Source organism: Loxodonta africana, chromosome 10, assembly GCF_030014295.1.
Source record: "Loxodonta africana isolate mLoxAfr1 chromosome 10, mLoxAfr1.hap2, whole genome shotgun sequence".
NCBI lineage: Eukaryota > Metazoa > Chordata > Mammalia > Proboscidea > Elephantidae > Loxodonta > Loxodonta africana.
In genome coordinates, this window is record NC_087351.1 from 81,078,388 (window position 1) to 81,093,022 (window position 14,635).

General features: G+C 45.9%; 1 protein-coding gene across 2 annotated transcripts in view; it reads right to left on the reverse strand.

Annotated features, from left to right (window-relative positions):
• Positions 1-11,999: 11,999 nt before the first annotated feature.
• The window catches only part of DCAF5 (DDB1 and CUL4 associated factor 5), a 104,646-nt gene continuing 102,010 nt past the window's right edge, over positions 12,000-14,635 (reverse strand). For both annotated transcript variants that reach the window (XM_064292633.1, XM_064292632.1), the window contains exon 9: positions 12,000-14,036. In XM_064292633.1, coding sequence (XP_064148703.1) covers positions 12,264-14,036 — 1,773 coding nt within the window. In that variant the 3' untranslated portion in view covers positions 12,000-12,263. The remainder of the gene's footprint in view (positions 14,037-14,635) is intronic.

Below are 14,635 nucleotides of genomic sequence, written 5' to 3' on the forward strand. Positions count from 1 at the left end.
CAGCTAATAGCTGGCAAAGCCAGAAAGGAAAGGTGTGTCTTCTGACAGTCAGTCTGCTGACTGATGATAAACTTATGGTCAGTTAACAGGACACCAAATGGGAATATCCCTTCCAACTTTCATTGTGAGAAGCCCCTCCGGCCCACCCTCTGAGGTCAATGGCCCATGGGCAGGGTTACGGTAGGCGACCTCACTCAGTTCCCATATGAAACCAGAAGCACAAAGAGGAAGGATAACCCATGTGAGTGCCCTCTTCCTCGCTTCTCTGTTTTTTTAAAAACACTTTTGAGATATAATTCACAAATCCTAAAATTTGTCCATTTAAAGTATACAACTCGATGGTTTTTAGTACGTTTATAGAATTGCACAAATGTCCCCATAATCTAAGTTTAGGACATTTTTGTCACTCCGAAAAGAAACCCCATTAGGAGTCACTATTTGTTCCTAATTCCCCCCACCCCTGGCCAGCCCTAGACAACCCCAATCTACTTTCTGTCTCTATGGATTAGCCTATGGTGGACGTTTCATATAAATGGAATCATAAAATACTCGGCCTTTGGTGTCTGCCTCCTTTCACTTAGCATCATGTTTTCAAGGTTTACCTGTGTTGTAGGTATATCAGAATGTCATTCCTTTTTATGGCTAAATAATAGCCCTTTTTATGGATGTACCACATTTTGTCTATCCATCAGCTGATGGGCATTTTGGTTGTCTCTACTTTTCGGCTATAGTGAATACTGCTGACACAAATATTTGTATACAAGTTTTTGTGTGGCCTCCTTTTCTTGCAGTTTATTTATTTATTCAGTCCTGTTTACCACTCTCATTCTCTTCCTCACATAGGGCAACAGCTCCCGTGTATGTAATGTGTATCCTTTGTTTTACGTGTTTATGAAGAAGTGTCTATTGCTCTTTTCTGTGCGTCTGTTTTTAATTTACGTTCACAGCATGTGTTATAGTTCTTATTTTGCTCGGCTTTCTTCACTCAGCAGTGCATTTTTAGGATCCATCCACGTCGCCATGAGTACCTCTGGTCCAGTATTTCCATCTGCAGTGCGGTGCCCCGAGTGGGCTTCTACTCCATTTTACCCTCAGTGGACATCCTGGTTGGTGTCCCCTTCAGGACCTGGGTAAGAATGTCTAGAATATATGCCCAGGAGTGGGATCGCTGGGTCACAGAATATGGGCATACTTCATTCAACTGAGTAGTGCCAACTGTGAACGGTCTCTCTCTGCCAGTGGGAGACCAGACTGGGGACTCAAGGAGAGGGCAAATTGTTTTCATCCATTTTCTTACACAGAAATAGTAGCTAAAACACACACTCACCAGCCAGTTTTGCAAAGCTTCAGAAATCAGTACTGAGATGCATTGTGTCTCCTGAAGGATAAGGATAGACTTGCCTTTTTATTTTATGTTTCACATCACTTTGCTAAATTTCTCAAATACCCATACCCTTTAAGTGTTATGGTCTCATCAGATAAGGGAAACTCCTGCTCCAATAACTTCCCTTTGTTCTAGGGGTGCAAAGACCTTTGATGCTATAATGATCATTTTCATGTTTTGTAACTGGGGAGGAGGAAGTGCTAGAAGGGAACTGGGTCAGTGCTTCCAGCTTCTTAAAACCCTCAAAACCTCAAAAACACAAGAGCACCAGGGAAAGAGAAGGAAAGGGAAAATTCACATGATTAGCTGGGAATGTTTACCTCTGATTTCCAATGGCTTCCTAAAGAGGTTCAAATTTTTATAGATAGAGGAACCTGAGAAATTTCTTTCCTGGGGGATGTTCCTACATTTGGGAATGGTAAACCATCTCAGCCAAGCACTGGGCTGTCGCATCACCGAGGGACCTCCTGAAGAGGAATGGTTTCTTTTTAAAGCATCCTTGACTCACTCAGAGCTTCCCCTTCACCCCTACACATAAGGGGTCCTCTTTTTACACAACAGAGGGGTCATCAGGAGACTTCTGCAAAGGATCTATTTATAGGTAATGTGAATCTCTTTGTCCTCATTTCCCATAACTGGCTTTTCTTAAAGTGAAGGCCATACTTGACAGCATGATGGTCAAAGCTCAGGGTGAGCTGGGCAGAGTTTGGACAGTTCTCGTAGGTCACCGAGAGTGCCCTGCAGGTAGCTGGGAGGTGGTCAAGTGGCTGTAGCTCCCTGAAGCTACTGCCAATTCTTTCCACTCAGCAGCTCTTGGTTTTTAAATTCTAGCTCTGTGGAGCTGCTTTGTGGCTGGCTTGATTCAGAAGTATTTAGGACAAAGAGAGAACCCTGCATTTTACAACACTGAGCTTCACTTCCAGAGTCATTTTCTCATAAACACTGAGAGGGAATGGATTAGAAGATGACATCTTTGGAGAAGTTACCAGGACTCCCTACCTGTATTTGTCCCCTACATTTTGTTTAATAGCAGCATCATGGGTGGTGGGGCCAAAGATGAGCAGGTCATTTGTCCAGAAAGGAGATAATTGCGAAGACAATAACAGTAGCTCTCATTTATCTAGCACTGAATGCATACTGGGCTACGTGTTACGTGCTTTATACATATTTTTACTAACCTACCAATAGAATTGCAAGGTAAGCATCATCCCAAATTTGTGTAGGAAGAAGTTCAAGTTCAGAAGAGTTGAGTGACTTGGCCCATGTCACAAAGCAGGGAGTCTTATCTCAGCCTCTCTGGCTTTAAGGACCACATCCTTTCTACTACCCCATGCTGTCCTAGGCTCTCAGTTTCCAACCAGCAAAGGCCCTCATCCCCCTGCTGCACTACTTCTGCTATTGGAAGGTGGGACTAAGCTCTGACTCAGGCCTGAGGAAGGAGGTTTGGCAATAGGAAGGGACTGAGAGCTCAGGGAGACAGTGTAGAGTGGGAATGAGCTCTGCTAATTTCTCTCTCTGCTGGGAGGGAGGGGAAGCAGCAGCAGGAGAAAGAGGCCCAGAAATGGGCAGGAAGGGGCAGAGGAGGGTCTGTGTCACAAGGAGGCAGAGAGGGAAGAGATGCTACTTCTCCGTCTTGCGCACTGATCCTGTTGCCTTCACAGAGTGGGGGCCGGAAGAAGAAGTTCGAAGAGCAGAAGAAGTCGGGGGCACTGAGCAGCCGAATCCTTCCTAGGCCCTTAAAGTCACACTGAAGGCTGAGAGGGAGAGTCACAAGCTAACCTGAAGCCCAGTAACTAGGGCTTGGCAGGTATGCTTGAGGTGCACTGGCTCAGGTTCTCCTCCGGCACGCCCCTCCTCTCCTCCTCCCCACAACAATCTGGGCTCCTGAGCCTGCCTGGTCAGACAGGAAAGAAAGGACGCTAGGTAGGGGAGTATTCACTCAGTAGGGAGAGAATAAAGTGGAAAGAGAACCACAGGTCACAAATGCCCCTCTTCTGGCCTGGCTGTTCCACCTGATGGAGCTTCAGGAATTTGGTGTACAGGTGAACAGGCTGTGCCTCCCACAACTCTAGGAAGTGCCAGTCAAGTCAACCACAGTATGAGTATGAATGGCAACCCCTAGGCTTAGGCACTACAAAGCTTGCAAGAGCATATGGTGCAGCCCTGCCCTGGGGTGCCTAGAGAACATTTTAAAGAGCCTGTCTGTTATTCTAGATTTTAAAGATGGGAACCCTGGAGCTTGAGGAAAGTGGAGATGTGGCACTGCCTAGGAACTGAGGAGGTCATCATCGGTCATGAAGTCAGGGCTGGCCAAAGAGACTCCTTCCTGCCTGTCAAGGCTTTGTCCTGGCCCCATGAGCACCCAAGGCTGAAGTGGCAGAACCCTGGAACCATCACTGGATTAGCAATCACAAGAGCCAATCCCAATTAAAAACAGAGTCTAAATGATCTCCTTTGGCACAAAGGAGCTGATCCTCTTGAAGGAAAACATAGTGTGGCCTCTTATGCTTGCTGCTTCAACAATTCCAGTCAAAATTCCATAAATTTGACTCTTTTCAAAGGACACCCCAGAGACATGCTCACCTTTGGTCCCCCTCACGGCTGCCCTCTCCCCTGACCTCCAGAGCACCAGCGTCAAGATCAGTCCAGGCAACCCTTTGCTTCCTTTCCTTCTGAGTGGAATCCAAGAGTTTCCCTGGTCCTGAATTCTTCATTTGCAGGCTTATTAACCTGAGAGTCAAGGGATGAAGATGTAAAAACAGTGTTGATGTTTGGCAGGCAGGGGGTCCAACCCCTTCCCCCCAGCCAGTCTTAGTGGGAAGTGAAGTTGCCTGCTGGACCTCACATCAGAGGAGGCCAGAGAGGAAGTCAGTGGATCAAATGCAGCTGCTGACTCTGGACTCAATTGGGCTCATGAGGGACACACAGAGCCACCTGATTTAGCAGGAGCCCAAGCCTGGGACGTCCCCACAGGTCTGTCCACAGAAGGACAAGCTAGAGGAGTTGCAGGATTTGGTCATTGGCCTGAACAAATGGCAAGCATTCCCTTGTGTCAACTCTTGCCTCCACACTCAGCCAGACCAGGAGTGGGACAGAATCTCAGTCTGACTGCTCCTCTCTTTGGGGCTGGGCCCAAGGCTGTGGTGTTGACCAGCCTTCACCCACTGAGGCTAAATTTGGTCTGCTCCTGCCCATGGAATTCTACTCCAGGCAGCTGCTTGAGAAACAAAGTGCTGGCATTTCCCTTGAGCAGAAAAGTTTAAAACTGGGGATAAAGATAAAGGGACATGAGCTGTAAGCTGCTTCTCACGGCCAGTTTAGGAAAAAGATCTTACCAGGACTCCAGGGCCAAGAAGAGAATAGTGATTTGAACCAATCTTCTTGGGCCTGCTGCTGGGTAGATTCCCAGTTGGTTGCTTACAATTTGTAAGGCCTTCTCTCATTCCTAAACCCTTGCATACCTAAAACCTAACAACTGCAGCTCCCACCTCCCCTTCCCTTCTGGCCCTTTTATCTTTTCTTCCAGCACTCCCAACATGTTTATTGCTCTTCTCTGAAAGTCATCCAAGGAATTTATTTACATCTCCCAAGTGCTTGAACATTAGGACTGCATTCAGCAACCAGAGAATGGTCAGAGTTGTTAAGGGAGGTGCAGAGACCAAGTCATATGTGAGTCTGAGTGTGGGGCCCTGGGGCCCAGGTTGTTTTTTGAGGGGACAGTCCAAGCTCAGCTAGCCCTGCACACACACACACACACACACGCACGCATGCACGCACACACACTCCATTGGGAGTCCCTGGGTGGTGTAAATGGTTAACGGGCTTGGCTGCTGACAGAAAAGTTGGAGGTTAGAGTACACTCAGAGGCCTGGTGATTTACTTCTGAAAAATTAGTCATTGAAAACCCTATGAAGTAGAGTTCTACTCTGACACACATAGGGTTGTCATGAGTCAGGATGGACTTAAAGGCAACTGGTTTTTGGTTTTTCCTCCTTATAGGCCATTTTAAATCTCTTGCTACTGTCGTATATTGTAATCAAAGCCCCAGCTGGAGTGCAGCTTAAGGTGTTGCCCCCTCCCCAAACCAAAGGACCACAACTAGGAAGAAACAAGATAGGGGAAGAACACTTTCTTCAGAGGTCAGGCCTAGCACTAACAGGCCTTGGCTTCTCAATCTCTAAAACGAGGGGTCTGAATTGGATGACATAGCACCTCCTTCACCTCCTTCAGGGTAAGGTCACAGATGCCTATTTAGGCCTTGACTCTTCTATGCCCTCCCACTCTCCCAGATCCTTGCTCTGGCGTCTTTTCTGGCAGATGTTTTATTTGAAAAACTTTTTCCCCCAAGTATAATTCCATTGCCTCTTTTCCTCCAGCAATTCAAAACCCTCCTCTCTCATATTTCTCTGCCTGCTCTCCCCAAGTGCCATGCATGTGCTCTTGGACCTCCATTCTAGATCTGTCCTGAGGGTTTCCTCGGCTGGGATTGAACCATGACCCTTTCTCCTAGTCAGAATTCTCTGTCTTTTATGGTTTAGCTTCTTCTTGAGTCAGGCATTACAGAATATTTTACACACACACACACAAACAATCCTGCATGGAAAACTCTTGCCAAACTTTTCGTTGGCGTTAACACAGAGAATTTCCATAGCTTGCCACTTTCTTAATTCTCTAGGGCTGACCCACTGCCAGATAAGACAATTTCAGCTCTGAAGCCCAGAAAGAAGTTTGCTGCCCCAGCTCTTGAGGTCTGGGCCATCTCCAGCACCACCATATTAAAACTATAGTTTAAGAAATAAAATCTTCCACTCCTCCCTCAACCTCTTGTCCCAACCCCTGCAGACCTGCTGTGGTAAGCAAGCGTCTGTGGGGCCTTTGTTAGCCAGGCCTGCTTTTTTTCCCTTAAGCTTCAGCTCTCAAGACAGAGCCTTTAGTCAGCTGGCTCCTCAAGTTGGAGGTGGTGTCCAAGGCACCAAAGTCAGCTTTAGTCAGATCCCCCGTAATGGAGACAATTCACACTTCTCTCACGGTTTTAGATTAAGACTTACTAATAAATGGTAAGCTCTTTTCCTGAAGGAAAACTTATTTTCTGTATTCCTTAGCAGATCTCATTCAAAAAGGCCTTATATGCAGTGTGCACATGTTGTTGATAGAAAAAAAAAAAAAAAAACATGTTGATAGCAATAACTAATGAGAGCAAAACAGAGAGGATGTGCTAATGACAGCAAACACTTATTAATGCTTTCTAAATGTTAGGCACTATTCTAAACTCTCTCTATATACCTGTATCTAGATAAATATATCTCGATATATGTTGTTAGGTGCTGTTGAGTTGGTTCTGACTCATAGTGACCCTACGTACAACAGAATGAAACACTGCCTGGTCCTGCGCCATCTTCACAATTGTTGCTATGTTTGAGCCCGGTGTTGCAGCCACTGTGTCTATCCATGTCATTGAGGGGTTCGCCTCTTTTTCTAGATACGTATCTATACCTATATGTAAGTATATATAGATAGGATAGAAAGATAGGGAAATACACACATACATACACTCATTTAATTCTCTAACAATATGCTGAGACAGGCACACTTTCCCCATTTTACAGATGAAAAGCTCAAGTCTCTGAGCCGGTATAACTTGCCAGAGATCTTGGCTGGCTCTGACAGGCACTACAGGGATGTCTCAGGAATGAAGACTCATCAGAGTGGGATCTAGAGAGCCCTCTGATTCTGGGGAGGGACATGTACTGGAGCTGAAACAAAGGAATCAGATTTTAGAGTTGAGAGGGACCTCTGTTAACAACTCCCAAGAGTTTGAGTGACTTGTCCAAGGCTCACAAAGCTATCCCATTGAAGAACCAGTATGTAATCCATTCTCTTGCTAGTTCAATCCATTTCCACTCCACTCACAGGACTCTTAGAGGAAAGAGAAAGGAACAGAGAAGTTAGCTCTAACAATTTAAGGTGGCGTCTTGGAGAGACTAGAAATGTTAGGAAACATTGACTCTGAGACATGAAGAGAAAATAAGCAAGTGAAAAAAGGTGGTAGGAGTAGACTCAAATCTTGTCACTAACCAGCCCAGGAGTGGCCAGGTGGGGAGATGTACGTAACGCTATGAAAGCCTATGCCAAGCACCTACCTGTTTTAGGTGTATGTTTAAGTATGTTGGTGTTCAAGTCATCATGCAATTTTTATTTCAAGGAATTTATGCATTCTAGCGAAGAGAATTTCTCCCAAGCCAATGATGTATTTTTATTGACTTCCATTATAAATTAAGGATTATACTTGGGGTGGAGTGGGATGGATATACTTTTGGGTTGGAGAATCTTGATGAACAAGTGTTTTAGAGGTCAGACCCATGTCCTGCTGGATGTCAGTTGTATGGCTCCAGAAAGGTATGGAAACCATTTCTTCCATTGCGGAGTCATGCAAATCCTATGCCCCCAAATGTCATCCCTCCTATCTTCCCTAAAGACCCCCTGTCACTAAGGATCCTGGGTTGGGTCTGGATAGTGTTTTGTTGTCTTTCCTTAGCTTTGGTGTGGGTATGAACAAAGGCAGGTAGAAACTTGTAAGCTAGGATTCTGCATTTCTGCTGTAATATTCCATGAGCTCATGGTTTTGGACTCTATGAAAGCAGTCACATCCAACTTCAGTAAGTTTGAAATACCATATATTCCATTTCCTTACAACACAGCTGTCCTGTAGATAAGCACTGCAGGACCCTTTTGCACAGCTCGCGTAAACCCCACTGAGTAATAGAGTAACTCCTGCTTATCCCTGGCCATGTTAATGCTTCTGGGCCTAGTGAAGCTTATCTTTGCCCCTAAACTTCCAATTCAAAAGTGCTTCTAATGCCTTACTGATTTCAAGAAGCATCTTACCACCTTTGTACTAAAAATGAAATGCAATTAGGGTGCAGATGGCTCTGATTTTTCTTTCAAATATACTTCTCTTCTATTGCATGTGGGAAGCACTGTTCTTTCTAGAAATTCAAAATTACTTTCAAACCACTTGATTTCCTGTTATTTCATTCCAGTATGAGTGCTCAAGGACAAACCAGCACTCATACTGGAATACCCCATCTGACAGAACCATGCAGTCTGCCAAAAGCCATTATTCTGCTCTTGTGGGTAAGTTTGGGACCCATTGAGCCTTTCTTCAACATGGAGTTTCAATCCTGGTACAGTGCCCCGTTTAGTTCATAAGGACAGCCTTCCTTTGGAAGTGTCTGTTACCTGACAAGAATCTTGTTGACAGGAATTTTCCAGCTAACTGCAGGAGGCAGCTATATAGGTGGGATATATATGTTTTGCTTTTATTTTTTAAAGAAAAAAAGTTGCAATGCATGCCAGGAACAGGGCAGGAAAAGCAATTTGAGACTTGGGAACACCAGAAAACAATTTCTTTTGGGACTGTTTGAAATGTCACTTGTCTGTATGGCTTCCTTAGTTCCAACTAATAAAAGTGTCAATTCTAGGACCTCACTATCCTAAGTCCCTCTAAGCCTGCTGCTAAAGGAAACCAAGTAGATACCTCCTCCTACTCCCCATTTTGCTGTCCAGATGTGTCCTTCGTTCCAATACGATGACCATTGACAAGGATACATCGTAATGGATGTGGACTACCAGTTTTTCTTCTAGTCCTCAGGAGCTTTGCTGCCCTGCTGGCACAGTGGTTAAGAGATGGGCTGCTAGCCAAAAGGTCAGCAGTTTGAATCCACCAGCTGCTCCTTGGAAACCCTATAAGGCAGTTCTACTCTGTCCTATAGGGTCCCTATGAGTCACAATCAACTTGATGGCAATAAGCTTTTTTTTTTTTCAGTAGCTTTGAATCTAGTTTCCATCTAGGCTAAAACTGTCCTCGGGCTAAAAAATACTACCCTCCCACCCTCCAGTGATTTGAACAGGCAAGAATTAAAACAGAAAAGAAGGAGGAGGGGGTGTCTAAGCAACCAAGTCTTCCCTGGAAGAGAAGAGGAAGACAGGAGAAGTGAATAATAGGTTTATTTGCATATACACAGGAGAAGAGTTTAACCGTTGCTAGGTGAGAAGAGGCAGGGCTTGTGAGGAAGTAAGGCTTCAGCAGAGGAAGGCACCTTGATGTACAAACAAGACTCAGATTAATTAGATCAAACACAGTTGCAATCTTCATTTGCCCAAAGCCAACATCCCATTTACCTGCTGCCTTAGAGACACGGGAATCTCTTACAAAACCAGCTGGAAAATCAAGTGGAGAGAAGGTGTTACCTATCTGGACCAAATCCTTCAAGCTTTATGTGCAGGATGCAGAGAAAACGTAACAGGCACTGTCAAGTAATTTTTAATGTGCCTCCAAAGTTGGGGTTTGAATTTTATAAGGGCTTGGGAAAACGAAAAGGGACCCTAGAGGTGGTTCCCACGAGGTCTCCAGGACCACAATCACAGGCACGAGATCTCTGGAAATGAGGGTGGAGTGGCTAGGAAAACAAGCATTGGTCAGCCTGCTGCTATGGGGTATCTCGTGGGGTCTATTTCCTGGTTAGCTGAACCTGGGGTGCTGGGAAGAAAATCTCTCTCAAGGATGGAAGGAAATCCTTGCTAAAAAGGATCTTTCTTGGATCTAAAGTTAACCAGAATGAACAGACTCTCTTTTGGGTACCCAAAAGCGATTAAGGCTTTTAATGTGAAAAGATCAAGTTCTGCATTTGGGAACTGTAACTACCAGGTAGTTAGTTCCCATGGGAACTTTAACCTATTTCTTTTTCTCCAGGAAGATATGTGGGTTGTCCTTAGAGAAGTCAGAGAGGTAACCTACTGATGAGATTAAAATAAACGATTGGGTAAGCTGACTGGGAAGGGGAAGAGAAACACACACTGAGTGATTGTATCTTTTTTTTTTTTTTTGTATTAAAGGATTAAAAAACTCCAATTTAATAAATTTTGGAAAAGCAAATGTAAAATGACTCGGGCTTATAAAACCAGAATTTACAATTATCTGAATAGTCAAAGACAAATCATAGAACCATTTTGATTACAAGTCCAAAGTAATTCTAATGTTGGTTACAGAATCACTTTCCCACTCCCCCAATAAGATTACAGTTGTTAAATTGAAAGCTTCCCCACTGCTACTCACACTGCTGACAGAAAACGTCTTCTTCTTCCAAGACAGTATTTTCACACCCAAGTTGCATCACACATACCAGGCACATCTTTCCTTGTGCAAAAAGCTTAGCAGGATGACATCTCCTTTTGGCTTAGATCAACAACCTTCTTTTTATAAATAATCCCCCTCCCCCAGTGCCTGCATTCATCCAAGTCTTCATCCTCCACAGGCTGTCTCTCCCCATCCCAGTTCCAGCAGGCCAGGTCCTCCTCTAAATGGAGGGCTGGGTCAGTGAGGCCACATCAGGCACCCATGAGGTCCTCCCTAAGCCAATTCCGATTGGGCTACTAGTTGTCTGGCACCTTTGCACACATGAAAGCTGTATTTCTCTTCTCTCTCTCTTCCTCATTTCTCGCCAATACTGTCCTGCCTTTACAGGACATCTACGCCAACAAGATATCTGGTCATTCCTAGCTCTTCTTGTCTTCCATAGCCCTTCATTGATACCCAGGTGACTGTAACCACCACTGAAAATCGCTTGGTCATTTCCCCCTCAATCATCTACCTCAGTGCAATTGAGTCTCTTCTGGGAGCCATGAGTTTTAACCACAAACTCCTCTCTCACACCCTGTGCCTCCTAGCAGATCTACTCAGTAAGAATCTGTGACTTTGAGCTGCCTACTGCTCTGCAAGGTCTAGTCAGAACACCACAGCCTCTGTCAACTGCAAGCCTGAGGGAAGATGCCAGTCCCACCAATTTCGACCAGAAGTTTTGGGTTGAATTAAATGAATCTAGTACCACACTCTCCTCGTCACTACTCTTCTTCTTTAACACACCTATAAACTTTCACTTTAGTAGTTCAACACAAAGCTCTTGAGAGCTCTCTTTCAATATGCCTAGATCCATCACACGGGGCCAAGGAAGCACCTGTGGCTTTTTGAGCGCCTTTAGGAACTACTACCTAACTGTTAAAGTGTGTTACCCACAACTAGTCATATTTTATGGCCTCCATAGAGTATGAGTTGGAGCATTATTCAATTTGCAAACAGTGAGATTTATCAGGGATTTATGTCCTCCTTGAATTTGATCTTAAGTACTAACCTCTCGTTAGCATTAAAAATGTTCCACCTTTAAGTATGTCCACATTAAACGCTCAAAGAAGAAGTGCTACTTAGAGAGAACATGGAAGGTTCCTTTAAGAATGCAACCATGCTTTCCTCTCCAGCCCAACCAATGGGCTGAAAGTCTGTTTCCATTCTCTCTCTATTCTCCCAGCATAAATCCACAATTCAGTGGCAGCACAACCTAACTTAACAGGCACTCATCATTAAGCCAGGACACCTATGGCATGTAAACTGGATGAGATGGCAAAAACTACACATCCATAGATCCATTCTGATGGAGAACTAAAAGTCTTATGAGACAGCTAGGCAAAGAGGCTGAACTCATGCGTGCTGATGCACACATACACAAGAACAAGTCAAATGTCTCAACAAGAATTTACTTTAACAGAACCCTGCACAGGTACACAATGTATGCTTTAAGCCTCATTAGAGGAATCACTTGGATTTTTTTTTTTTCCCTTTCTTACAGCCAGCCAACAGCCAACTAAACATTCAGACCCATTGTTGAATAGAAGGGAGCTACGTCAGACACAAAATTTCAGGCCCTGGTTTTTACGTGCCTTTAATACTTTTTTCTTTCCTCTGTGTTCACTAAACAGGATTTGTTTTTCTTTTTCTTTTTTGGTAAAGCTACTTTTCGTAGCCTTTCCCCCCTCCCCTTTGTATTTATCATGTCTTTAATTTCTTCTCTGAGGAAGAATTCTCTGGATCTCCATCTTCCAATTCTACTCGGTGCCTTTTGAGGCCACTGTGGCCGTGAACACCCCTGCTGCTGCTGTCTGTGGCTGGGGGATCGGTCGGATCCTCTCTTGTGCCAGCACTGGGGGTCTCACAGGCCATTTCAGACCCACAACAATCTCTGTGTAGAAGAGTCCCTGTCAAGGACAAGTTATCGTGGTCAGTGTCTGAATGTCCTGGCGAAGAATAAGCCATCGTCTCCAGTTCCCCAAAGTTCTGCCCATTGTTGTGGGGGTGAGGGGGACGGGGGTGTAAGCGTCCATTGTTATGGTTGGCACAGATGGTTTCAAGGCTCCTCTCTTCGTTGTCATCAGACTGGGTCCTGGGACAGTTGCCAGACCCACTGCTGGGAGTAGAGCCAGATGCCTTGGGGACAGGAGGAGAGGGAGGCTCCTCAGCCCGGCTGCTCAGGGCCTTGCTCAAGGCTTTTCCATTGAGCTTCTTGGTTTCAAAAGAGTGTTCTACAGAGCCACTATTGTTAGTGTCCTGAGAGGTGCCCTCTGGCATCTCTGCCCAAGTGTGGCTGCTGTGCTCATGGCCTGGGCCATTGCTGGGGTTTCTAGTAGAAGTCCCTTCTTTAAAAGCATCTTTGCTGCGGCCTTCAGGAGGCAGGTCTTGGTTTCTCTGGCCCATGGCTGTGTTTAGACAGACTTCCTTACTGGAAGAAGGGACTGGGTTGTCCTTGCGGCTGGTTCCTGCTCTCCCATCATCTGCCTCCCCAGTTGCCAGGGAGGTCTCTCCATCTTTGTTATTTGAGTAGGAGATATAGGAGTAGCGGAGCCACTTGTAAGCTTTATAAATTTTTCGCTCAACTGACTCTATGTCGGAGGTTGGTGACGCCCTGCTCGGCTGAATCTCCGAAGTGGAAGTGCTCCGCTCAGGGGAGGAAGCAGGGGAGGAGGAGAGGTCGTCCACTTTGATCTGGGGGTAATCGTAGTTGTCTTCTCCAATGTAGGTGCTGGTGGGCTTGGTTAGGGCACTAGGCCTCTCTTCTCGGGGCGTCTTCTGCCGGCGCCGCATGGCGTTTCGCTGCCGGGTGGAGGCTCGGCGTTCATTTAGCTCCTCCTCATCCTCTGAGCTGCTGGAGCTGCTGGAGCTGCTGGACTCGTCCTCAGGGCTGGGTGACCGCGGCCGGGGAAAGAGGTCTGTGTCCAGTTCAACCTCACAGGCGTTCTCTTCAGAATCAGACTCATTGGAAAGGGCCAGGAGGCGCTTGTCCTGGTAGCGCCGCAGAGCAGACAAACGCTGCTGGCGAGAGGCAGGATCCTCGCACGTAGGTGGTGGTGGCGTAGACGCCACAGTGTTTGTGGTGGTGACCCGCAGGGGCCCCAGGTGGAAGGCATTGTCAGCAGACTCATCCACTGTGGGGGGAGGGGAGTGGGGCAGTGAAGCTGAAGACTCTGAGTCCGTGTAGCCTGAGCGCTCGCTGACCCCAGCATGCAGCTGGAGGATAGTACTCTCGCTGAGGTCACTGTCTGAGTCAGAGCTCCAGCCCTCGATCTCTCGGCGCACCAGGGAATCAAAGAAGGCCATCATCCGGGGGTCCTCCTGCACTGACTGGTTGGCATAGTCATGTGATAGGCCACTCCCGCTGTTCAGCACAAGGCTGATGTACTCTTCATGGGTATAGAGGCAGCGTGAATCATCCTCAATCCTACCGTCCAGGTCTCCAGTACATCCTGGCTGCTTGTATGGGCTCCAGATCTACACAGAAGAAAAACAAAAGCAACCAGGAACTGATTGGAAAGTATTCTAAAGCTAGCAGTGATAAAGTATACCAAGGCAAAGCTTCCCCAGACCCTACCTGTCATTTGGCCAGGATCTGCTAACCAACTTTAAAAATATATCCTTCACAGTCTGGATTATGTGGGCTGCACATGAAAACTGAGGCTTCTAGAGTAAGGTGAGGGAAAAAGCATGGTCTAGGGCATAGCATTAACCAAGTGTCAGGGCACCTAAGTCTTGTCTTCAGGCCCAAAATAATCACACGCCACATTCCCCCTCAACCTCCCTTCTCCATCAGTTTCCTCTGTCTGTAGCTTGGAAATTACAATACTCCCCTCTACATAATCTCAGAGGATTTAGGATGACTTGAAGATTGGTCAATGTGTTTAAAACGTTCAGAAGACTGAAGCTGTGCAGAGAGTTGCTGCTTTTGCTTTTCCAAAGTGAAACAGACCCAGCAGTCAGTCCTCTGCGACAGTTAAAATTTCATCTACTAGCTCCACTTCTCCCTAACTGCAACATCTCTATTTTTAACTTAAAGGAGTTGCTTACTGGAGCTTGATAAGAATAGCCAACTG